The following is a 27732-nucleotide window of genomic DNA, read 5'->3' as shown; positions in this document are numbered from 1 at the left end:
TACTCACTGATAGTTAAAGAAAAACATGTCTCTTGGAACTTCTCATTGATGGTTCGTAAAGGGCAAGCTTACTCACTGATGGTCCGTAGAAGGCAAGCTTACTCACTGATGATAAGAAAATCATATCTCTTGGAACTACTCATTGATGACCTATTAAAAACTAAACTTACTCACTGATAATCAATAAGAAAGTAAGTTTACCATCTTCCTAAATACACATGTAAAATTATCCAAAAATCTTTAATATAAGCTTTCACTCTTACCAGATTCCTTGAACCCCAAAAATTAATCTAAATATAAAAACACTTTAAAACCTTAAAAAATTAATCTAGATCAGAAAAACAGAAACTCTTAATCTTGAAACATAATCTATTTCCTTAAATCAGAATAACACAACTTAAAAAAACACAGTTTCACAACCATGAAAGACATTTACATTACAGTCTCATATCGATAAATGTGTAATTTTCAGGGTTTTTATATTTCGAGTCTGAAATCTAAACTGCAACAATACTTTAAAATCTTTTGATGCGGGGTGAGATTAAAATTTTATTTCCTGTAACTGTCATGTCAATGTTTTTCTGGCGCAAGGAAATCTGTACCTGACTGCTTTCGCAGTATAATTGTCATCTTTTACCAAACAAGAAAAAGTAATGGCCGTGTAAGACGAGTGACAATTTTTAAATTATGTTATTGAAAGGCAATTTTTTAATAAGTATTTATGGATGAGAGTGTCACTCTTGACGAGAATAATTTTATATAAAACGTTTCTTGACGGGAATAATTTTATATAAAACGTTTCTTGACGGGAAGTATAAAGTCCCAACACATCAAATAAAAATTATATAAAAAAATTTCCAAATTCCAACCCTGCATCCGATAAAGAGTTTGTGTTTATTTGACTTTTGACAAAATAACCCATTAAAAAACTTCAGTTGAAAAAAAAAGAGATCGAAATTGGTGTACTGTCACTGATTCTGAGTTCACGTATTTATGTGATTTTTCACAAAACAACCCAGTAGAAAAAACGAAAAGGACAAAAGACATCCATTAAAGAGTTTATGTATTTATGTGACTTTTCACAAAATAACCTATTAGAAAAAGCCAAAAGGACAAAGGACATCCAATCTCTTATTGAAGGTAAATGACTCACCCGACCCTGAAAGACCACGAAGATTCACACTGTTACCTCTGGCTTGGAAAAGTCAAGTGAAGGAGAGCAAGATGCAGAGTGACACCGCCACTAACATTACCACAATGGCAGCCTTTTGTGCAATCCAAGCGCGGTATTCTTCCTTTCGGAGTTGTCTGAACTGTTGAGAGAATTTCGACACTATAACGACAATGATTGCGGTGCTCACAAGCCCAGACAGCAGTAATAGAATCCATTCTGTTCTTCTCCTCGCAGAAGACACAGTAGCTAGAATCCCGGCCTGACTCACGGCATATATATTTAATAACTTGTATATGCCATATGACCGGTTAGAATGGGCTCCATCTGACTGCGAATTGTGTCCATTTTCATCCTCTATAACGTTTCCCGGAAGTAGTTCAGATGTCGGATTGGCATGCTCTGGATCTAATTGTGAATTCTCTCCATTCACATCATCTATAACGTTTACTCGAAGCACCTCATTATTATTATGAACTTGCATGAGTTGCATCATAGCAATAGCAATAACAACATGATTTATAGCACACTCCACTGGTATCTGTGCATACCCCACTTCTGGAGGTGTCAAGACGACATCGCTGTCGCCGTTGATCTCAGCGTCTCTTTCCAAAATGTTCAGATCTGCCATGAGTAATCTGATCCGCCAAATCAAACGTACAATTAGTAACTCAATTTCATATGTATATTAGGATGAAACAAAGCTATGTAAAATATTCAATTCATGAATGACCAAAAGACATGAGCTTCAGATCTGAAAGCATTCCCAATTGCTATTCTCTAAATATTTCGACACCACAATGAAAGAAAAGCATGACAAGGTTTAAGTTGAACTTTAGGCAATGGAAGCTTACCATACTTGACACGTAGACTCTTTTTTGAGAGCAAACAACACCCACTATTTGGCGAAGCATTACGAAACTCTGGGGACATGATGTCGAGCTGGGGATTTCCACGGCGATGAGGGTGACAGAAGGGCTGAAAACTGAAGCTGGGCTGATATAGAAAATCTGACCCTGGTCGACTAAACCAGAGCCCAACATGGACCAGAGAGACCAGTTGATGCGGAAACTCAACATGCTGCGGAATGTTCTAAATGCCGGCAAATCACAATATCTTTTGCAGCTGGATGGGCCAGTTGATGCAGAAGTGTTCTAAATTGCCCCAAACCCCAACGTCTTTTGAAGCCTGAAAGCCTAGCTGAAGCAGAAACTTACAATGCCTCACGGATGTTCTAAATGCCGTCAAATCACAATTTATCTTGCAGCTACGTGACGAAAGGCATCGATCTATACATAGATATTGAAATAAGTCGAAAGACATGCCAGAAGAGTTTTGGGAAAAAGCCATCACAGAAGTTCTTCCAACATTTGTGCAGCGAAACGTAGATCTAAATGGCCACATGGGACTGACTGATACATTAAGCTACAGAAGAAACTATTGAGATGAATATCAGAGGAACTCAATATGGTCAGCAAGGGTATACCTAAACTAACCTGTGAGGTTTACTGTACTTTTACTTCAACTGGTGACATCTGTTATGAACAAGGCAGAAGCACCCACTTACTATATTTGTCCAATCCAACGGTGATCATATATTTGTCCGCTGGACTGAATACCTACGGCTTCCTTGTAAAATGACTCACAAGACTCTCTCCAGGATTGATAATCTCATCAGTTCAGTACAATTTATTCAAACAGAAGCCAAAGATGAGTATTAGAGTGACCTTTGAAGATGCGTTTCTTAATATAATAATATTCAGCAAATGGCGTCCCCGAACAAGAGCAAACGAATGAACAGAGCAGCACCACTGGATCGGTCAAAGAACTAATCGAACTCGTTCTATTCTCTGTAATCAATGATAATGATACCAGTTAAATAATGCCTTTTATCGCACGATACCTATGAAAATGCGCTTCCTAGTATAATATTCAGCCAATGGTGTTCCCAAGCGAAACTGAACCGAGAAAAAGAGGCAATGAAGGGGCAGAGCAGTACCACAGCATCGGTAAAAGCACATTCGAACCCTAGTTCTATTCTCTGCATTCAAATGATAACAATACCAGTTAAATAATGCCTGTTTTTGCAAGTGACATCCAACCCAACATATATTGTACTCCACTGCACTGAATCCCTAAGACGGCATTGTAAGATCTCACATGAGACTCTCATTTCCTTATCAGTTAAATAAAGTTTCACAAATTAAACCACTGAAACTAAAGACTAGTTATAAAGATACCTCTGAAAAACGAAAGCTTAATATATATCCAGCGAAAGTGTCCCCGGAACAAAACTGGATCGAAATAGAACAAAGGAACGAAGAATGGACCGAGCAGAACCAGAGTGGAATAGATGGATAATTGTGAAACGAAACCCTTACCCCTGATGGTTAAATAATATTATTTTTGCGCGTGATCAGTAGGTGAATTACTGACGGGTGTACCCTAAAGCAGTCCTTGGAAATTTCCAAGCAATCGCTGGGTGGGTCCAAGGTATGAAGTGGGAGTCTGTAGTGCAACGGAGTAGAAGCATAGTTGAATGCTGTGGCTCTAATTGCCGTACCCATTGAGAGGCAGGTCCAAGGCGTAGTATAGTATTCCAGGAAAAAGTTAACGGTGAAACCCTCTTGAGGACGCTATCGTATCTATGTCTATTCGTAGACTCCTATGACGTTAGGAGGAGAGCATCCAATGTCTAATTGTAGACCCCTATTAAGATGGAAGGAGGGCAGCCAATCCTTAGATACAGGCTCGGGGCATAAGTGATATATCCCATGTGCATTGTATATATTGAGTCTTGACATGCACTAATAATAGTTTCTTTTATAAAATAAGTTTACCATTTCTTAACAAATTTATTTTGATATAAGGTCAATGGGTAATTAGATTTATAAAATTTGATTTAATTTTGATTTACAAAATGTTAATGTTTATTTTCCGATGATTTAATTTGTTTAGAATTTGATAAGAATTTATTGAAATCACAAGTTTGCTTGGTGAACTCTTCACAATTGAAGTGCCTCAGTGGTTTTTGCGGGTGCTCAATACATATATATAGTCAAAACCCAGTTTAAACAATAGAAATCAATATTTTGGCACAATTTTTTCCCAAATACTCACTAGAAACCACTAGAAACTCCAAAAAGTCGCACTTAAAGACTACTCCAATATAAATATAATATATATAATAATATATTATATATTTTAACAAAATCAATTTAACATCCCAAGATGATAACTCGGTGAGCAAAATAAAATAGATTTAATATAATATCAATTCCTCATAAAATGGAAAAACAATAAGTAATGAAATACAATTATATATATAAGTTGGTTCGCATTTGATTTCTCTCGTTGCGACATTTGATTTCTTGGTTCGCATTCGATATCTCTCTCTGCGGCATTTGATTTCTCTTGTATTCACTCGGGTATCATGACCAGTTTTTCTGCAATGGTGTGCCTAGTCTGTGGCGCATACAGTGAGTCTATCATGACCAATTTTTTGCGGTGGAGTTGCTAATCGGTGGTGCATACAGTGATCCTATCTCATGTGTGCTTCTGCGGTGCAAGCATGCGAAGACATTTGATTAGTCTACGGTCCAAAGGCTTTCAATTTCTCTGCACACTTTGATTTTCAAAAATATCTCTCTGTGGCTCGCTCGTAATGTATCTATACAAATTGTTGTATTTGATCTTTGACGCTTTGGCGAACCCCGACAAGAACTTTGCTATGGTTCTATGGTTCCAATAGTATATATTTCTGTGGTTGAGTAATCACACTTATCTCTGCAATATGTGAATCACATTGATCTCTGCGGTAGGTGAATTTTTTGTGGTCTATATAAATTCAGCGGCCTATATAAACACTGAAATATCTAAGGTGGCATATATATAACTTAGCATTTCGGTGGTGGGTATCTAAACTTTGTGGCATATTTAAACACATAACTCTGCAGCGGCAGATCGAAGTCTTTTGCTTAGATTTAATGAAGATAAGACAATGTGACTCAAGTGGTTCTTCTCTGCAGTGGTTTGATTTTCATTTGGGGCCGAAGTGATTTCTCTTACAGATGCATAAGTTCCTACTTACCTTCCTCTTCTTAACTTTTTCTTATTTACACTATGGGTACTTCGCCTCACATTTCTAAACCCCCTCTAGCAAAGGGAGACTAAGTTAAATTACCCTACATAGTTATTATGAGTAGATTGAATCATTAGAGAGACGAAGAGAAGAAAGATAACCATTTTAAACTAGAATTAACTACAATGCTTAACAACAACCACAAATCGGTAGAAAATAAAATAATCGCACTTGATACTGAACTCCAAGGAATGAAAGGTAGAATTCAAGATATAGAACATACTGAACAATCAATGGTTCAAGAAAATGACACCTTGAAAAGCGAGAATAAAAATCTAAAAGAACAACTACATAATAAATCATCCCTAAATAACACGGAGAATAAATTAGATCTTAAACCGACAAAAGAAGAAATTAATAAACTAATTGTACTCGACGATGAGTGCCATGAAAGAGCCTTACACCTTATAATTGCTGGTATTGAAGAACAAAACAATGAAGACACATTAGAAATAGTAAACAAACAACTAAAAACAAAATCTCAAATTCAAACAACTTATCTCACAAAAGAAATAAGGGTAGGAAAGATATTTGAGTATAACCAAAGACTAATATGTGTCAAGGTTAGTTATAATGACCATAAATTAGATATACTCAGGAAATCAACAAGCCTAAAAGGATCAGAAATATTTATAAATGAATATCTCATTCCAGAAAACCAAGATGAACTTAGGAAAGAAGTTAAAAAGGTCAAGGAGGCAAGAAAAGAAGGGAAATGAGCAATCATTAGGAATAGGAAAGTTATTATTAGAGATAGAGTCCCAAACATCAGTGATAAATAGGGACTAGCATCACTCCAAATCCTCTTCTGGAATTGTCGTGCTTTTCCATGGTGTAAAGGTCCTATGTTAAGTTGGATATCGAGCGATATTGATATTATTCTTTTAGTTGAAACTTGGGAGCATGACAATTCTAGGGTCCCTCACCTTCACTTATTCATTCTTTGGTCAACTTGGAATAAGAAATCCTCCTAGAGGGTTTTGCTGGTATAGCCTATTATATAAGGAACAATGTTTCCTCTCACAGTCGATTTCATAAAATCAACCCCTTCGATTAATACATTTGGATCGAGATATTTAATTCTACCATTAATAGGATCTTTCCTGCAATCTGCTATTTCGCTCCTATATACTCTACATCTTATAAGAAAAACAACTTTGATAAGAATTGTCCTTTCAATACCTTAGAAAAGGACATCTACAACCTAAGGAATGAAGGCAATATCATTTTTCTTGACTACTTTAATGCTAGAACTACTGCTAACCAAGCTATTCTGTTAAGTAACAACTCTAACCCTGACCCCTTGTGGCTTGACGAAGATGGTAACTTAGCTAATAGATTCAAAAGAAATTCTGAAGACATGACTGAGAACTTATTCGACACCGAGCTCCTCCAACTTTGTAGCTCACAAGACCTAATAATATGTAATGGTATTAACCAATGGCCTTCCTCTAGTTAGATGACCTATTTCCATGGGATGGGTAGCAGTGTCGTGGATTATGTGATTTCTGACACACATTTCCTCAATCATATTACAAACTTTGAGCTACTTAGCGAGTACAAGCCTGAATCTGACCACAAACATTTGTCTTTATCCCTCAATATTGTTATGCATACCACCCACATGCAGGAGACCAATTAAAGAACAAGACACATTCGCGTCGATAGAAGTAATGCCAACCTTTTCTTAAGGGATTTAGAAAGGGGTTTAGGCTCCCTGACTTATAATAACAACATTGATAAAATTTATTACCATTTTACTACTACCCTTTCCACTACCATTAGAAAGTTCTCTAATGAGACTTCGTATAAGCAAAATAGTAGAACTTCCAATCCTTGGTATGACAAGAACTGTAAAATTGCCAGAGAGAGATCAGAGATTCTCTTAATGAAATCATTAAGCTCCATAATATAAGTATATACATAGCTCATGAAAAGGAAAAAGAGATCATATATTAATAAGATATAAGATCATCTTCTCCACCTATCTAAAGTTGCACCCAGAAATTTTTCGCGGAATGTTCTTGTTCGTAAAACTAAAGATAATCATTCTATCCCCTTAAAAAAGTGGGACAACTATCTCAAGAAGTTATATGACTCTCCGAACACCATCGGTGCCATTTTAAACACTCCTATTAAGGATGATATATTTTCTCTAGAAGACGTTGAGTATGGGATTTATAAGCTCACTAATGGGAAATCTAAAGATATTGAAGGATACTAAGATGAGATCTTTAAAATGGGAAGATATACCCTCATTCCTCATCTCCACAAGCTTCTCAATTTGGCTGTAAAGCATGGATTCCTTAAGCTTTTTATGCAAAGCCTTATTTTTCCTATATTTAAAAATGGGGACAAAAGAATTACCTCTAATTACAGGACCATTATGATTAGCCACATCCTAGCAAAGCTATATGGGCTCATTTTGGAAAATAAGCTTAGCCTTTGGCTCAAAAACCATGGTAGAAGAGATAAAGAGAAAGATGGTTTTAAGAGACATCACTCGACTATCAACCATCTTGTCACTCTCAGGATCATTGTAGAGGAATGTCGCAATAGTAAAGTCGATCTCTTATGTTATTTTTTGGACTTTAGAAAAGCTTTTGACATTGTTCCTCCAGATAAGCTCTGGGAGAGACTTGAAGAGATCATGGTTCCTCATGAACAGAGGATTGCTATCATACGATACTATCATTGCCAAACTTAAGACCAATGAAGGGTGGTCTAAAGATATGAAATGCAATATCAAGGTTAAGCAAGGGTGTCCCCTATCCCCTACCCTTTTTGGCATTTTCATCGATAAGCTAGAGGAGTGTCTAGAAACTGTAGGTTGCAAGGGCACCGGGTTTGTTGGTATAATCATTACTCTTCTCCTTTATCTTGATGATATCGTTCTTACAAAAATACATGATGACCTAGAAAAAAACTCAAACTCTCCATGTCTACTACTCCAAGATGGGTATGACAGTTAATACCGACAAGACTAAAGCCATGACCATTAAATCCAAAATGATCACCCATGGTAGTTTCGCCTATGATAGCCATTTCTTAGAGTAGCATTCTTCTTATAAATACTTCAGTATTGAATTTCCTCATCAGATTAACTGGAATTACAACATCAAGAAAAGTATTATTGGAGGCTATAAATGTTATTATGAGCTTGAAAACAATTGTAATTAATTTTATCTTTGCATTTGGAGTAAACAAATGTTCCTCTTTGAGACCTTTGTCACCCCTGTTATCTTATACGGATGTGAAGTTTGGGGTTGCAGTATATCTAGAGAGTCGTGGAGAAATATTGAGATGATTCAAAAGAAATTCATAACCTACAACCTCAAGATCAAGGGAAATAGTCCCTATTGTATTCTCTTGATCAAAGTTGGTTTGTCCCCCATTAAAAGTACGACTATGTTTAGATATGTGATGTATAAGAAGAAGCTTTACAACAAGGAATCCAAGAGGTTCCCAGAAATTTCCTCTAACTTTAGTCAAAACCCCCACCTTTGTCTCAAGCGTGGGTGGCATAACGATGCCTAGTCTTGGCTCAACCATTAGGGGATTAAGGAGGAGATCATCATGGGAAGCAAGGATAGTGTTAAAGATATTATTACCTCCAATTTTAAGGACAACTTATGGGATGATAAGGAGCTGAAGGGTAAAAGAAAGCTAAGATACTATAAGGAGGTGATCAACCCCACCCTCAATAACCACAATTATCTCTCTCTATTGGCCAACACTAAGAAAAAAATGAACATCACTAGGATAAGAACTAATTCTCATGGGCTTTGAAGTGAAACTCGGTGATGGTCTACTCCCAAGACTCTCTGGGATGATAAAATATATCATATTTGCAATACTAATAATGTGGAAGATGAAAAATACTTATTAAGTTAGCCCAAATATATCAATTTTCGAGCGCTTCTTTCCCTTCTTTTTGATCATAGAAACAAGATTTTTAAGAATCACAATTAGATTCTTTTTCTTGTCTTGAGGTCAGATATACTGCATTGGACTTAGAGAATGTTAAGAAGTAGCAACAACAACATCATCATAATATATATAAAATAGTTTTTGTGTTATTTTTTAGAAAGCTTCCCAATTTATTTTCCAATCTAATTTGTCTAAAATATGGTAAAGATTCATTGAAATAGGTGAACTCTTCACAATTGAAGTCCCCCAAAGGTTTTTGCAGGTGCTGAATCTATATATGCAATTAAAAAAGCTAATATTTGGCGACAAATTTTTAACCAGATTCCAACTAGAAATCCATAGAAAAATCCAAAAGTCATACTTAAAAATTACTCCATATATTATATATTAGCACAACCACGTTAATAAATGTGGTTAAGATAGGTTGCATGCATCGACTTAATATAGCTAGGACAACCACGTTGGTAAATGTGGTTGAAAACCACGATAGGTGTTAATGGTATAGATCTAATATTAATGATAATAATAATAATATTATTACACAAATAACTATCATAATAAAATTATTATTATTATTATTAAGTATTAATTTATCTAACCACAAGCCTTTGTCTTTAACTGTCATTCTTGTTATGAATACGAGCCACATGTAGGATAATAGTGAAACCCAAAGACACACTCGTTTCAATCGGAGTAATATAGATATTTTCTTAAAAGAGTTAGAAAGGGATTTAAGTTCCTTGACTTATAATAACAATATTGATCAAATTTATCACAATTTTACTACTACCCTTCCCATACTATTAACAAGTTCTCTACTGAGGATCATATAATAAGATTAATAGAACTTCCAACCCTTGGTATGACAAAGACTATAAAAGTGCCAAGAAAATTATTCGAGACGCTCCTAATGAAACTCTAAAGCTCTAGCCCATGGGGCTTTGGATTGACGGCGAATGGGTGCATTGTTAAGGCACTCCTTACGATAAGTCACTGGTTCAAATCCCTTGTGGGTGTTTACCTACAAAAAAAAAAAAAAAACTCTAAAGCTCTGAAATATTAGCATATACACATCCCTCAATAACGAGAAGAAGCGGTCATATATTAATAAGGGACAAGAGCATCTTCTTCACCTTTTTAAAGTTGTGCCCAGAAAGTTTTGGTGGAATGTGCTTGTTCATAAATCTAAAAATAATTATTCGATCCCCTTAGAAAAGTGGGACATCTACCTTAAGAAGTTGTATGACTCCCCAGACACCATTTTTTTTTGGAGCATATTTTTAACACCTTAAATTTTTATATATATCAAGTATGAACATTTCTTTTAAAATGTTAGTGATTTTCATACTGATTTTGAAAAGTGCTGATACAAAATCAACCGCTTTTCTTAGAGGGCTTATTTTTTACACTTTAATTTGTCTAATGTATTGAGTGTGGATAAGTTTTTTTAAATATTTGTGATTTTCCTGCCAATTTTGAAAACCGTCAATTTTTTAAAGCATATTTTTTACATTTAAAATTTTCTTATGTCCTAAGTATGCATAATTTTTTTTTTAAATGTTGATTATTTAACAATTTTTCAAGTTATCTTATTCCTCTTCTTGTTTTTCATTCTAAGATATTTGTTTTTTCAAGGGATTTCAAGATATATGGTTTTTTTATTTTTCTTTAATGTTTTTCTCCAATGAATTTTTTAATTATTTTTGTAAAAGTTTAAAAAAATAATGACATTAATATTTTGAGGTTAAGATTTTTTATAAATTTATATATAGTTAATTAATACTTTAATACAAAAAATAATGGTTATATATATATATATATATATATAACCAAAAAATAAAAATTAACTTAACAAAAATAAAAATTATGGGAAAGAAAAGAAAAAACAATTAAAAAAATGTTTAAAGAAAAATTTTAAAAATTTAATAAAAAACAAATAAATAAAAGTGAATTAAATAATTACAAAATAAACTAATAAAAAAATAAAAAATATTTTTTTTAATAAATTAAAAAAATAAAACCATTAAAAAAAACTTGAAAAAAAACGAGTTAGAAAACAATTAAATTATATATATATATATATATATATATATATATATATATATATATATATATTAAAAAATAAATAAAAATAAAAACATTGTAATAAAATATAAAATATAAAACTTATAAAAAAGATATTGAAAAAAAAAAACAATTTTTTTGTAAACCGTTTGAATATTTAAACAAAATTAAATTTAAAATAAAATATATTTGAACTTAAAATTTGATAAAAAAAATAATTTTTAAAAAATAAATTAATTATGACTTTATTAGAAGATTTTTGGGCTAAATCACATTGGGATGTTTTTGTCGACGCGTTTCGAACCAACCAGTGTGGTTCATCGTCAAGATGAGTTGAAGAACCATATTCTGGCTACAAGTTAAATAGAAGAGCAGATCATTCACCAACTGTATTAGATCAGGTAACAACTATATTGGACTGGACAACTAGACTTTCTAACGGCTATATTTGATTGGGAAACGGCTAACTAGATAGGACTACAGGACAGGGGTAGGAATTAGTAAGTTAGTTAGATATATTTCTCCTACCCCTGTGCCATAGTCCTGTCTAGTTAGTCATTTCCTAGTCAAAAATAGCCATTATAAAGTCTAGTTGCCTAGTCCAATATAGTCATTAGCTGATCTAATACAGTTGGTGGATGATCTGCTCTTCTATTTAACTTGTAGCCAGGGTCTGGTTCTTCAACTTGTCCTGACGATGATCCACTCTCACTGGTTCATAACGTGTCGACAAAAGCATCCCAATGTGATTTACACCAAAAAATCTTCTCATAAAACTTGATATGGATCGCAGAAGCCTAAATTCAACAATATAACTTTATTATTAAAATATCTTTAAAAAACTATTAAATAAAAATAATTAAAATTAAATTAATTTTATTTTAAAGAAGTATATAAAGATTTTGAAAATTTATAAAAAATTATATTTTAAAATTTTTAATTTAACAAATTTTAATTTAAAAAAAATTATAGCATGGAAATTTAAAATTTTATAATTTTATAGTTTTAAAATTATAAAACTTTAAAATTTAAAATTTATAACTTTAAAAAATTATAATTTTAAAAATATAAAAATTTATAATTTTAAAAATTTAATTTTTTTATTAAGAATTAAAAAAAAAAAAAAAAAATTTGCCTTGGCCTCAGAATCGGCCCTCGTCCAAGCACAGGCCTGAGGGCCAAATGAGTGGACACTAGGCTAGCTTGGCTAACCCTTAGGACCCCGCCTAGACAAAGGTTGATTCCTGGAATCTGGCTTCAGCCAAGCGAGGGCCTAAGGGCTAATTTGGATTATCAATTTTAATAAAAAAATGTTTCAAAATTAGTTTATTTAAATTAAATTTTTTAAATTTTAAATTTTAAATTAAATTTTAACTTAAATTTTTTTAATTTTTAAATATATTTCAAATTTTAAATATAGTTGAATTTTTAAATTCTTTAAAATTTGTAATTTGTAATTTTTTGTTTTAATTTTTTAATTTTTTTATTGTTATATCTATATATATATATATATATATATATATATATATATATCATTTAAATATATTTTCTTAGCTCATTTTCTTTTAAATTTTTATTTTTTGAATATTTTTTTGATGATGATGATGATGGTGGTGGTTAACGTCCACTGAGATCAAACTTTGGTCTATTGGACCTAAAGAAACAAATTATTTAGTTTGATTTAAGATTTTATTCCTATGCTCAAAAAGCTTGGATAGAGGCTTCCCGAGCTCACTATAATTTTGACATCGTAAAAGTTATGAATGTCAATATTGCGAAAAAGATTATGAAACTGAGATCTAATGTGGTTGTACATGGGGCACTTTAAGAGGAAGTGGTTTTCATCCTCGATGTTCCTATTCTCACAGAGATGGCAGATCCTTTCCATCCATGGTGTTTTAGGAACTGCCCAACGGTCTGTTTCACTATGGAGCTCATGAGAGTTCATTCTAATCTTCGATATATTAGATATGCTTCTTTGAGCTAGTTAAAACAGAGAGATACTTTTGATCTTCTAGGGTGGGGTTGATGACCTTTTGATAATAACTTAATTTTATTTCAGTTCCTAAAACTTTCTCACACCACATTTTTTCTTTGAACATAGAAGTAACAATATTTTTAATGTTGTTAATGTTTTGAAATACATCATTCTCGTTGATCTCCCAATGGTTTAACTAGGCCCTCGTGCCTTTATACCACCCCTGCTTGAGCCTTAGGTGGTTTTGGCTGGAATTGAAAGCTAGCTTAGGAAGTCTATGATCTCCTATATTATTGAGTTTGTACTTGTACAACAGAAGCCTAGTCATAGCTAGGCTCTCGATAGGGGAAATACCTACTTCTATAAGGAGAATAGGATAGGGTGTACTGCTTTTAATTTTTAGGTTATACGTTATAAAATGCTTTTGGATTTGCTCAATCTTTCTCCAGGATTCTCTAGAGATGCTACAACCCCAGACCTCACATCTATATAAAATAACAGGAGTGACCAAAGTTTCAAAGAGGAACTTCTTTTATCCCACATTATGAGGTTTGCCATTTTACAATTATTTTCAAGACCAAAATAAGCTTTCCACCCCCCATTAATCCTTTTCTAAATGCTATAGTTCGAGTTGAATTTATGATGAATATCAATTCCTAGGTACTTGTAAGAATACACTTCCTCCAAGTTATTATAATCATACATAAAATTAGCGTAAGTGTCCTTCTTGGATTTGATAATCATAACTTTTGTTTTATCAGTGTTAACAGTCATATCCATGGTAGAGAAGAAATCCTTAAGAAGCCTAAGTTTCTTATCAAGATCAGATGGGCACCTTGTGAGAAGAACAATATCGTCAGCATAGAGAAGAAGAATGATGACTATCCCAGCTAAGATCGTGCCAGTGCATCCTGCTTCCTCTAAATAACCTTCAAGCTTGTCGATGTAAATGCCAAATAGAGTAGGGGAGAGGGGGCAACCTTGTTTAACTCCGATATTACATTTAATATATTTTGACCACCCCTCATTGCTTGTTAGCTTGGCAATTACATTCTCATATACCCTTATAGTAGTAGCTCTCAACTCAAAAGGAACCTTTAGCTCTTCTAATCTATTCCAAAGGTTGTTTCTAGGAACCATATCGAAAGCCTTTCTAAAGTCCACAAAGCAACAAAAGAGATTGGATTTATCATTACAACATTCCTCCACAATGATCCTAAGCGTAATGAGGTGGTCTGTTGTTAAGTGATGCCTTCTAAAACCCGCTTGGCCTTTGGCCCACTTACCTTCACTTTCAAGCCATATGCTCAACTTATTTTCCAAAATACTACCATATAACTTGGCTAAGAGAGGGCTGATCATAATTCTCCAATAATTAGAGGGGTTATTTGTATCCCCACTTTTAAAAATAGGGATAATGAGGCTCTCAGTCCATGGTTTAGGAAACCCTTGCTTGACTGCTTGATTGAAAATCTTGTGGATGTGGGGGGATGAGGAAGGGACCTCCAATTTTTAAGATTTCTGCCTAGTAACCTTCAATGTCCTTAGCATTCCCATTTTCCAGGCGTTTAACCCCAAAATCAATGTCTTCTAATGAGAAAATTTCTTTTGTTCTGAGCAGGGTTTCAAAGTTATCCATGACATTTGGAGATTCATAAAGCTTTTTCAGATAGGAATTCCAATCGTGTAAAGAAATTTTATTATTTTCTTCAGATTTCCTTGTCAGAATCTGCCTCCAAAATTTCTTAGGAGCTATCTTAGAGAGGTGTAAGAGATTCTCTTATATTTTACGAATGTACTACCTCTTTTTCCTTTTAGTTAGGGCTTTGTATATTTTATCTTGCCCATTTTAAGAGATTCATCAACAACTTCCTTAATTTCTCTCCTCGCCTTTTTACAATCTTTGTCATACCATGGGTTGGTTTTTCTATTTCTTTTATTATTTGAAACTTCAATTGAGAACTTGTTAATAAAATATGATAGGGTTGTAGTAAAATTGTGATAGAGGTCTTCTATGTTGTCTATACTAGATAAAGGGAGCAAATTAGTTTTTAATTCATTTATAAAGAGATCGTTTTTATTTCTATCAAATATTAAGTTATTTTGGCTATAAGGATTATTTTCTATGGGATCTCTATGCATGACAAAATTGAGAGTTATAAGTAAAGGCCTATGATCAGAGTCACGCTCATGGTTGTTTAAGATGTCAAAATTTATTATTTCGTTGTATAAATGGAGATCGAAAATAACATAGTCTACCACACTGCTACTAAGCCCATGGATGCAGGTCATCTGGCTAGAATTGGACCACTTCTTTAGACCGTTGCAAATTATGAGATCCTGAGCACTACAGAGCTTGAATAGCTCCGACCCAAATGAATTCTCCCCGAGGTCTTCAAAGTTGGTTTTGTACCTACTAGCCAGAGTAGGGTCCTCATCTAACCAAAGAGGATTAGGGTTGGAATGATTGCTTAGAATAATAGCTTGGTTGCTTGAAGTTCGAGCATTAAAGTCACCTATTAAAAGGATATTACCTTCATTCCTTAGGCTAGAAATATCATTCTCTAAACAATTGTAAGGAATATTTTTATCTAGATTCTTCTTCTTATAGAAGTTAGAATTGATGGGGGGAAAATAACATATCGCTATGTAGGTCTTCTTATTATTAATGTCAGTGATCTGTATCCAACTATATTGGTTGTAAGGGTCATTTTTATAAATCCTAGCATGGGGGGAGATGTTCTTCTTAATGTAACAAGCTATTCCCCCAATGCCTCTATGGAAGGATCACTTGTTCCAGGTAGACCATATCGTAAAGCCATCTATGTTAGGGACCTTAGATTCTTCATGCTCCCAAGTTTCAACAAGAAAAATAATATCAACATCATTTGAGATCCAACTTAGCTTGGGGCCTTTGTTCCATGGAAAACCTCAGCAGTTCCAAGAAAGAATCCAGAGCATGTTGAATTGCTATTTATTACTATTTTTTTGGTTTCTATCTCGAATAAAGGCTTTTCTATTTCTGATTATTGCGCATTTTCCTTCCTTCCTAGCTTCTTTACCTTTTGAACCTCCTTTATTAATTCTGCTTGATCTTCTGGAATGAGATCTTCATTTATAAATATTCTTGTTCCTTTTAGACTTGAGGTTTTACTAAGTATGTCATACTTATGATCAGTAGAGCTCACCTTTATTCGGATTAGTCTTCCTTTATTCTCAGTTAATTTCCCCAACCTTGCTGCTTCTGTGAGACACATTGTTTCAATTTGTAATCTATTATGTAATTCTGTCTGGGCTATGGCTAAAGCATCCTCATCTACCTCCTCTTTTAAACCAAAGATTATAAGGTTCAAGGCCCTTTTGTTATGCTTATGGTTTAATTCTATTAAATTTTTCATTTCATCTTTAATTGGTTTGATATCTAATTTATCTACCACATTATTTAGGGTGATGCGGCTATTAACTTTTTCTTCTAGTTCTTTAATCATGTCCTTCATTTTAAGACTCTTTAAAGTATCAGCATCTCCTTGCTGGGATGTTTGGTTAGTATCTTGGTTTTGTTTTTCTATACCCTGTAACCTAGTCTCCATTGCCACCATTTTATTCTCCAATAGTTCTATTTTATTTTCTATTTTTTTTGGATCATGTCTTCAAGAGATGCAAATTTATTTTCCAGCATGACTTCTAACTCTTTTTGTAGAATGACTTCTCTTTCTTCTCTACGTTTCTCTAAAGACTATATATACTCATAAAGGCCTTGTAGAGTAACTGTGCTAGGTCTGCCTTTGGTAATCTTTGGTAGCTATGGTGAAATATTCATACTTGAAAATATATGAGAAAATATGTATTATAAAAAGATAAAGATAAGGAATGTGTGCACTTGATATTAGCAAACCTGACCACAAATCGCACTTGCCCCAGATTGAATTGACCGCAGATCCAAAGGTAAAAGCCCACAAGTTTCTAGTCACATCAAATGGCTTGTTATAAAAGTCCTTCGCGCCTGGTGCTGAGAATTCTATAAAGCTTCTGTGATTTGAATATAATCAATTTCATAGGGAACTTGTTTTGAGCTGAAGTATATATGCCGCAGAGAGAACTAAAATCATTTGCATAAGCCGCAAAGAGGCTATAGAGATCAATGGCACGAGCCCTCGCAGAGATCAACGGCCGCAAAGATCAAATGGTTCGTATTAATATTATATACTTAGCTTTCTTTTTTACCTGCTGTAAAGATATGAATGGCCGTCGAAATTAATGGCACGAGCCCTCGCATAGATCAATGGCCGCAGAGATATGAACAACCGCAAAGATCAAATGGTTCGTATTAATATTATATACTTAACTTTCTTTTTTAGGTTGGAAAGATATGAATGGCCGTAGAGATAAATGGCACGAGCCGAAGTATATATGCTGCAGAGAGAAACCATGGATTAAATGTTTTGTATTAATATTATATACTTAACTTTCTTTTTTACCTGCCGCGGAGATATGAATGGCCGCAAAGATTAATGGCACGAGCCCTCACAGAGATCAATAAAATATATAAATATAAATATATTTTAAATTTAGTTTTTATTTTTATTTGATTAATTGTTTTTTTAATTATCAAATTCACTTTATTTATTTGTTTTTTAGTTGGTTTTTTAATTTGTTTTTTAGATGGTTTTTTTATTATTAAATTTTTAATTTTTCTTCTTCAGTTACAATTTTTAAAATTTTTAGTTTTTTTGGTTTTCATGTTTTTTTTTTCATATTTTTTTGGTTTTTTTTATTTATTTTAGAATTTTTATCCGTTTGCTTTAATTTTTAATATGGTTTTAAATAATTTTAATTGTAAAATTTTAGTTCATTTCAAAAAACAATTAATTGTTTTATTTTGTATTAGGTTTAAATTTGAATTTTTTTTTATAATGTCTATTTTTTTATTATTTAAAATTAATTTTTTTAGTTTTTATTTTTATTTCAACTTCTTTTTTATTTTTCTTTTTTTCCTCATTGGATTTTTTTAATATTTTTTTAATATTTATTTTTAACTTTGTGATTTAAATATTTTTTAAAAAAATTTAGTTTGTTTTTTTTATCTAATTCACTTTTATTTATTTATTATTAATTTTTTTAATTTTTTCCTTCATTTTTTTTAATCTTTTTGTGTTAATTTTGTCTTTTTGAAATTTTGTGTTTGTTTTTTGTTCATGTTATATATATGTTGAAAACTTATAATTTTGAAAGATGTTTTGTATTTTTTTTATGTTTTGAAATTTTTTTGGACATTTTTTATCTTTTTAATTTTCTTTTTGTATTTTAATATATTGTTTTATTTATTAGTTGTTATTTTTTAAAACTTTTTGTTTTTTTGTTTTACTTTTAATTTTTTTCATTCTTTTAATTTTTGCTTTGTTTTGTATTTTTTTATTTTTATTTACTATACTTTTTTCTTGTCTTTGACCAAAAATTTATGACGCTTATCCATAGTTTAACATTAGGAATTCAATTATTATTATTATTATTTACTATTATTTAAATATATTTATTTGTAAGGTGATTGGTTGAGGTCTTATTATGGGTTTTTTAGTCTATTAGTTACTAATTTTTGTTTTTAGTTTTATTTCCTTTTTGTTTAACTTTTGGATTTTTGATTTTTCTCTTTTTCTATTATTTATATTTTCATAAATTATAAAATTTTCACAATATTTTCAATTTGAAGTGAATTATTATTATATTAAAAACATACTTTAATAAATTTCATTATAAACAATTGTATATGTTAATAAAAATAAAACACACATACAGATATATGTATCTTAATATAAACAATATTAGTTAATCACATTTCTTAATTTTTTGTGATGGCATTCGATAATACAATATTTTATTAGTTATTTTATTTTTTTGATCAAATCTTTGTCTTTGTTATTTTTTGTTTAATTAAGCTATATTTAAACTAAGCGCCAAGTACTAGCTACTATGTAGCTCTTGTCTATCTACTTATTTATTATTATTTTTTTCTTTTTTTAAGGTTTGTGTCAATCATTAACTAGCAACCCGACCTCATTATGTGTCAATTTGATAGTTGATTTTAAAGTTATCGTTATAATGGATACGTTTGCCCCAAAACGTATCAATTTCATGATTCATTTTTGAGATTTCATTGCAATAGGTCCACTTCACCTACACCACATGTCAATTTGATGGTTGATTTTTAAATTTTTGTTGCAATATGTCAAGTTGTCTTAGGCTAAGATTTTAAAATAGCTATACTTTTAGCATTTAAATAAGAAATTACACTTGGTATAATGACTCTTTTATTCAAGTGTTCATTTTTAAAGATTTTTTAGTCATATATTTTTTCGATAATACCATGGTTGAAATATAATGAAAACTTAAGGTTTTTTACAGTCGTGATATTTTGTTTTAATCCCATTATTGAAGAATTGTCAAAATTTTAAGGTTTTTCTAATCACGATATTTTATCTTTAATGCTATGGTTGAAAACCATTATAAGTATTTTTATCTTTAACGTCATGACTGGAAATTGTTTTAATTGTAGGGATTTTCAGAGACATGATATTTTATCTTTAATTTCATGATTGAAAAAAAACACTATTCCAGCATCAACCCTTTTCGATTTCAAGGTGTTTTTTGCACCAAACAAAATGTCTTTTATTGTTTTTACTATTATTTTTAAAAAATATTGAAAATCTACTTTGAAAAAAAGTGGTGATGCAGAATCAAAAATTTTTGTTTTCGGCTTGTTTTTTCATGTTTTTTTTTTTGGTTTTTTGCTAGAGTTCTTGTTTTGAGGTAATAGTTCTCGTTTGATCAGTAATTATGTTGTTTTCAATCATTGATATCATTCTCTCCTTTTCAACATCTAGCGTTACTTCCACATGTTTAGTGATTGGAATATTGTTTCGTTTTCTTTTCCCCTCCAAAAGTTGTTAAAAACAATTATGAGATTTTGATTTTGCATGGCCACTTAGGCCATTAACTTAAAGAGTGGTAGTTCCCCTTTTTGTAAATGGAGTCTCACTTTTAAATTCAACACATCAAGAGCATTTTATCCTTTCATTACCATTACAATATTTTACAACATTAGCCCACTGAAATCTTGTATATCATTTAGATTTGAATATTATTTTGTGTTTCTTTGATGGGTTTTCTCTTTCAACAAGCTGTACACTATTTGATTCATCATATTCATGTAGATCAACATCAACTTCATTTTGAATATTACCTGGCTGATTAGAATGTTATGCAAGGCCAAATGATTCAACAATGGACAATTGTCTTTTATCCTTCTTAGGATGAGAAATAAGAGACATTCTTTAATATTTACACCTATTAAATAAATTAAAACAATAGAATAAGTAAATACATAAATTAAAAATCCCATAGCAAGATTGAGATAGACAAAAATAAACCTTAGCAAGATGCCATAGGATTTGGCTATAGATTTCCTAATAGGTTATCCATTGCTTTGTTGAATTATGTTTTGTAACATTCAAGAAAACATGTACCTTTATGACAAAGAACAAAGGCTTCATGAAAAATGGTACTTTAACAAGAAATCTGTATGGATTCAAGCAACAAAGCAAAACAAGCAATAATTTCAATGAGAGCAGTATAGTTGTGGAGTCTAATACCCTTGGTATAAGATAGATATTATTTCCATAGTTGGTATATTGATATAATTATGAGAATAAAAATGTCCACCATTAACAATGTATAAGAAAACTCCAACACCCATGCCTCAGATGGAAGGATGGAAAGCAGTTGCAATAAGGGTATCTAGCCACAATGTTGATTTCTTGGGGTGTGAATTCTATGGTGCCTAGGATACATTTTGTGACCATGAAGGTTGGCATTACTTCAAGGAGTGTTGTATTAAAGAATCCATACAATGAAAAACCAAATGCTAATGAAGATATGAGGTGGATAATGAAGAATACCTTATAGTCTAGCGTCGAATGATAAATTTTCTTCTGCGGATGATGGGTTGGAATTCAAATGAAAATGCAAAAAAATGGATGGAGGGAAATAACGTTCAAGGATAATTTTGGAGGAGCGACAGCACGCATAGAGTTTTTGAATGGGTATTCAATGTGCTCCGCCACCCTATGCTAAGTGTAATAGTACCGTGAATGTTGCATGTATTATTGTTGCAGGTTACATCATGTTGGCGTAAGTTGGGGGCCTCAGGGAAATATCCCCAGATCATGACATAACTATTAAATCGTATGAGGTCATATGGGATTTAACTAGTCTCTTCTATGAAACTATCACTGGTCAGAGCGATTTATGCGTTTTGAAATTTTAAAAATATTTCTATTATTTTGAAATATAGAAATTTAATCAAACCTTTGTAATTGATAAGTGATTTTGATATTTTATTTTTTTTCGAAGTGTTGAAGGAGTTTGAACACTATAACGCCAATGATTCTTGTGCTTACAAGTCCAGACATCAGCAATATACTCCATTATATTTGTCTCCTCACAGAAGACATAGTAGCCAGAATCTCGGCCTGATTTGCGACATAGATGTTTAATAAATTATATATGCCATATTTCGAGTTAGCATGGTCTCCATCTAACTACAAATTCTGCCCATTTCCATCCACTATATCATTTACCCGAAGTAGTTCAGATGACGGATTGGGATGTGCTGGATCTAATTGCAAATGATCTCCATTACCATCATCTACCACATTCAATCGAAGCACCTCATTATTGTTATGAACTTGCATGAGTTGCATCATATCAATATCAATAACAACATGATTTATAGTATACTATGTTAGCATCTTATCATACTCCAACTCTCGTGGTGACAAGATGTCATTGCAATCACCGTTGATGTCAACATATCTTTCAAAAATGTTCAGATGAGCTACCATAAATAATCTGATTTTCCTAATGAAGTGTACAATTAGTAACTCCATTTCATATGTATATTAGCTTGAAAAAAACCATGTAAAAAAAAGAAATTTATGAATGACAAAAGATATGAGCTTGAGATCTAGAAGCATTCTCAATTCCTATTCTCTAACAATTTTGACACCATAATAAAGGAAAAAGTATGACAAGGTTTATTATGAAATTTAGGCACCGGAAGCTTACCATACTTATTCATAACCTCTTTTTTAAAAGAATAAAATATCCATTATTACGCGAAGCAGGACAAAACTCTTCGGACATGATGTCAATCTAGGGATTTCCATAGCGATGAGGGTGGTAGAATGATTGAAAAATGAAGATGGGATAATAGAGAAGATATCCCACAAGTCGACTAAACCCGAGCCCAACATGGACCAGAAGGATCAATTGACACAAAAGCTCAACATGTTGCTCGACATTCTAAATGTTGTCAAATCAAAATATATTTTGAAGCTGAATGGGCCAATTGTTGCAGAAGTATCTTAAAATCCCAAAACCTTTTGAAGGCTGAAAGTCTAGTTGATGTAAAATCTTACAACGCCTCATAGATGTTCTAAATGTTGTTGAATCACAATTTATGTTGTAGTCACGTGAGGAAAGGGATGTATCTATACATAGATAATGAAATCAATTAAAACAACTTGAAAGATATGCCAAAAGGGTTTTGGGAAAAAGGCGTCACAAAACTTCTTCCAAATTAATATCGTCTACGAATATTTTATTTGGTAACACCCATTACTCTCCCAACATTTGTGCAAGCAAACACAAATACGCTTACTAAACCTGAGGAAAATCTTGTAAATGGTGACATGATACTCACTGATACATTAAGCTACAAAAGAAACTATTGCGATGAGTATTAGAGGAACTCAATATGGTCAACAAGGGTATAACTAAACTAACTTTTGAGGTTTAATTTACTTTTACTTCAACTAGTGACATCTATTATGTACTAGGAAGAAGCACCTACTTCAATATTTGTCCAATACAATGGTGATCATATATTTTTCTGTTGGACTGAATACTTAGGGCTTCCTTCTAAAATGACTCACAAGAATCCCTCCAGAATTGATAATCCAATCAATTAAGTACAATTTATTCACAGAGAAGCTAAAGATGAGTATTAAAGTGACCTTTGAAGATGTGTTTCTTAATATAATAATATTCAACAAATGGCGTCCCCAAACAAGAGTAAACAAATGAACAGAGCAGCACCACTGGATCGGCCAAAGCACTAATCAAACTTGTTTTATTATCTATAACCAATTACACGACACCTATAAAAATGCACTTCCTAGTATAATAATATTCAACAAATGGTGTCCCCAAGCGAAACTGAATCGAGAAAAAGAGGAAATGAAGGGGCAGAGTAGTACCACAGGATAAAAGCACTAGTTGAACTCTCATTCTATTATCTGCATTCAAATGATAACAATAGGAGTTAAATAATGCCCTTTTTTGCAAGTGATATCCAACCCAACATATATTGTACTCCACTAGACAGAATCTCTAAGAAGACATTGTAGGATCTGACATCAGATTCTACTCACCCCGATAGTTCTTTTCAGTTGAATAAAGTTTCACAAAGTAAGCCATCGAAACTAAAGACGAGTTATAAAGATATCTTGGGAAAAGAAGAGCTTATCCAATGAGAGTGTCCTAGGAACAAAACTAGATTGAAATAGAGGAGAAAGTGACAAACAAGGAACATATCAAAACCAGAGTGGGATGGATGAATAATTGTGAATAAACACACTTACCCACCATCCTTAAATAATATTTAGTTTGTGCCTGATATGTAGGTGAATTATTCACGGGAGTACGCTAAAGTGCTCATAGGAAATTTCGAAGAAATTGCTGGGTGGATCCAAGGGATTAAGTGGGAGTCTGGTACTACATTTGAGTAGAAAAGTAAAAGAATCATTGAATGTTGTGGTTCTAAATTCCTTACCTATTGTTAGGCGGGTCCATGATTGGGGATAGTATCTTAGGGAAAAGATAACAATGAAAAACCCCTCCTGAGGACACTAGTATATGTATTTGTAATCATAGACATTAGGGGCATAAGTGATGGATCCCATGTGAATTGTGTTTATTGAGCATTGAGATGTATTAATAATATTTTCTTTTTAATAAAATGATACACATCAAACAAGATAAGTTTATCGTATGTTTACATAAATTTGATTCAACATTTTATATATATATATATAGAATATCTATATATCTATATATATATATATATATATATATATATATATTGAATTTAATTTAATTTTAATATATAATTTTGTAAAATGTATTATTCATATTTATATAAGATTTAATTAATATTGACGATGATGATGATGGTGGTTAATGTCCATTGAGACCAAACTCTGGTCTATCAAACCTAAAGAAATGAATTATTTAGTTTGATTTAATATTTTATTCCTATGCTCAAAAAGCTTGGAGAGAAGCCTTCTGAGCTCACTATAATTTTGACATCATAAAAGGCTAGGAAGGTCAGTATTGCAACAGATATTTTGAAACTGAGATCTAATGTGCTTGTATGCGGGGCACTCTAAGAGGAAGTGATTTTCATCCTCGATGTTCATATTCTTATAGAGATGGCAGAATCTTTCCATCCATGGTGTTTTAGGAACTGCCCAATGACCCGTTTCACTATGGAGCTCATGAGAATTCGTTCTAATCTTGGCTATATTAATTTTCTTCTTTGAGCTAGTTAGAACAGAGAGATACTTTTTGATCTTCTAGGGTGGGGTTAATGACCTCCTGATAATATCTTAATTTTTTTTAGCTGCTAAATCTTTCTCACACCACATTTTTTTCTTTGAACTTAGAAGTAACAATATTTTTAATGTTATAAATGTTTTCCAATGCAAAATTATCGTCGATCTCCCAATGGTTTAACGAAGCCCTAGTGTCTTTATACCAACCTTGCTTGAGCCTTAGGTGAATTTAAAGCTATTTTAGGAAGTCTATGGTCTCCTATGTTATTGAGTTTGTGCTTGTACAACAAAATCCTAGTCATAGCTAGGCTCTCGATAGGGGAAAGACCCACTTCTATAAGGAGAATAGGATAGGGTGTGTTCGTTCTAATTTTGAGGTTATACGTTATAAAATGCTTCTGGATTTGCTCAATATTTCTCCAAGATTCTCTAGAGTTGCTACAACTCCAAACCTCACATCCATATAAGATAACCAGGGTGACTAAAGTTTCAAAGAGGAACTTCTTTCTATCCCACATTATGAGGTTTTCCGTTCTACAATTATTTTCAAGACCAAAATAAGCTTTCCAGACCCCATTAATCCTTTTCTCAATGCTATAGTTCCAATTGAGCTTGTGATGAATATCAATTCCTAGGTACTTGTAGGAAGACACTTCCTCCAAGTTACTATTTTCATACGTAAAATTAGCACAAGTGTCCTTCTTGGATTTGATAATCATAACTTTTTTTTTGTTAGTATTAACAATCATACCCATGTTAGAGCAGAAATCCTTAAGAAGTCTAAGTTGCTTATCAAGATCAGATGGGCACCTTTCAAGAAGAACGATATCATCAGCGTAGGGAAGAAGGATGATGACTATCCCAGCTAAGATCGTGCCAACACATCCTGCTTCCTCTAAACAGCCTTCTAGCTTGTCGATGTAAATGCCAAATAGGGTAGGGGAGAGGGGGTAACATTATTTAACTCCGATATTACACTTAATATCGTTCGACCACCCCTCCCTGCTCTTTAACATGGAAATTACATTCTCGTATAACCTTATAGCGATAGCTCTCAACTCAAAAGGAACCTTTAGCTCTTCTAATATATTCCATAGGTTGTTTCTAGGAACTGTATCGAGAGCCTTTTTAAAGTCCACAAAGAAACAGAAGAGATTGGATTTATCATTGCAAAATTCCTCCACAATGATCCTAAGAATAACGAGGTGGTCTGTTGTTGGGTGCTGCCTTCTAAAACCTGCTTGGTCTTTAGCCTGCTTACCTTGACTTTCAAGCCATATCCAACTTCTTATCCAAAATATTACCATATAACTTGGCTAGTAGAGGGCTGATCATACTTGTCCGATAATTAGAGGGGTTATTTTTATCCCCACTTTTAAAAATAGGGACAATGAGGCTTTGAGTCCATGGTTTAGGGAACCCTTGCTTGACCACTTGATTGAAATGCTTGTGGATGTGAGGGATGAGGACAGGACCTCCAATTTTTAGGATTTCTATCTGGTAACCTTCAATGTCCTTAGCTTTCCCATTAGCCAAACGATTAATCCCAAAATCAATGTCTTCTAATGAGAAAACTTCTTTTGTAATGACCAGGGTTTCAAAGTTATCCATGAAATTTGGAGATTCATAAAGCTTTTTAAGATAGGAATTCTAGTCGTGTAAAGCAATTTTATTATTATCTTTAGTTTTCCTAGTTAGAATCTGCCTCCAAAATATCTTAGGAACTACTTTAGAGAGGTGTAAGATATTCCCTTGTCTTTTACAAATATACTGCCTTTTTTTCCTTTTAGTTAGGGCTTTGTATATTTTTATCTTGTCAATTTTAAGAGATTCATCAATAACTTCCTTAATTTCTCTCCTCAAACTTTTACAATCTTTGTCATACCATGGGTTGGTTTTGTTATTTCTTTTATTACTTGAAACTTCAATTGAGAATTTGTTAATAGAATATGAGATGGTTGTAGTAAAATTATGATAGAGTTCTTCTATGTTGTCTATACTGGATAAAGGAATAAAATTAGTTTTTAACTCATTTAGAAAGAGATATTTTTTATTTCTATCAAAGATTAAGTTCTTTTGGCTATAAGTATTATCTTCTATGGGATCTCTATGCATGACAAAATTGAGAGCTATAACTAAAGGCCTATGATCAGATTCAGGCTCGGTTGTTTAAGATGTCAAAATTTATTATTTCGTTGTATAAAGGGAGATCAGAGATAACATAGTCTACCACGCTGCTACCAAACCCATGGATACATGTCATCTGGCTAGAATTGGGACACTTCTTTAGACCATTGCAAATTATGAGATCTTGAGCACTACAGAGATTGACTAGCTCTGACCCAAATAAATTCTCCCAGCGATATTCAGAGCTCTGTTTGTACTGGCTAGCCAGAGGAAGATCTTCATCTAACCAAAGAGGATTAGGGTTGGAATGATTTCTTGGAAGGATAGCTTGGTCACTTGAAGTTCGAGCATTAAAGTCACCCATTAAAAGGATATTACCTTCATTCCTTAGGATAGAAATACCATTCTCTAAACCATTGTAAGGATTATTAATATACTTCTAAATAAATATATTAATTTTTTTACTTTTAACCTAGTCATACAAGTACACAAGAATGATGGAGTCCGTCTATGGTGACCAAGGTTTTGTAGATGGTCTTCACTATTCGACTCCATTACATGGAAGGAAATTATGCATTCGCATGTTTTTGGGTCCTCTACTGGTGACAAGGGTAATCATATCTTCATCGACGCCTCTACACGAGAGCCATGC

General features: G+C 32.7%; 1 protein-coding gene across 2 annotated transcripts; it reads right to left on the bottom strand.

Annotated features, from left to right (window-relative positions):
* Positions 1-1046: 1046 nt before the first annotated feature.
* LOC149255646 (uncharacterized) lies at positions 1047-3565 on the bottom strand. 2 transcript variants are annotated; one of them, XM_089460547.1, is made up of 4 exons: positions 3412-3565; positions 3171-3212; positions 2026-3021; positions 1047-1809 (listed from the first exon to the last, which is right to left on the bottom strand). In XM_089460547.1, exon 4 carries the CDS (start codon positions 1800-1802, stop codon positions 1206-1208), a length of 597 nt encoding a protein of 198 aa, XP_089316673.1. In that variant the 5' UTR covers positions 1803-1809; positions 2026-3021; positions 3171-3212; positions 3412-3565; the 3' UTR covers positions 1047-1205. The 2 variants fall into 2 exon arrangements, with proteins under 2 accessions (XP_089316673.1, XP_089316674.1); XM_089460548.1 differs by having other exon boundaries at positions 2026-3212.
* Between the last annotated feature and the right edge of the window lie 24167 nt (positions 3566-27732).

The sequence above is a fragment of the Pinus tabuliformis genome, chromosome 7, assembly GCF_031772625.1.
Source record: "Pinus tabuliformis cultivar Carrire ecotype Pingquan chromosome 7, CPIR1, whole genome shotgun sequence".
Classification (NCBI taxonomy): Eukaryota; Viridiplantae; Streptophyta; class Pinopsida; order Pinales; family Pinaceae; genus Pinus; species Pinus tabuliformis.
The sequence above is the reverse complement of the archived record's forward strand: the minus strand, read 5'-3'. Positions and strand labels throughout refer to the sequence as shown.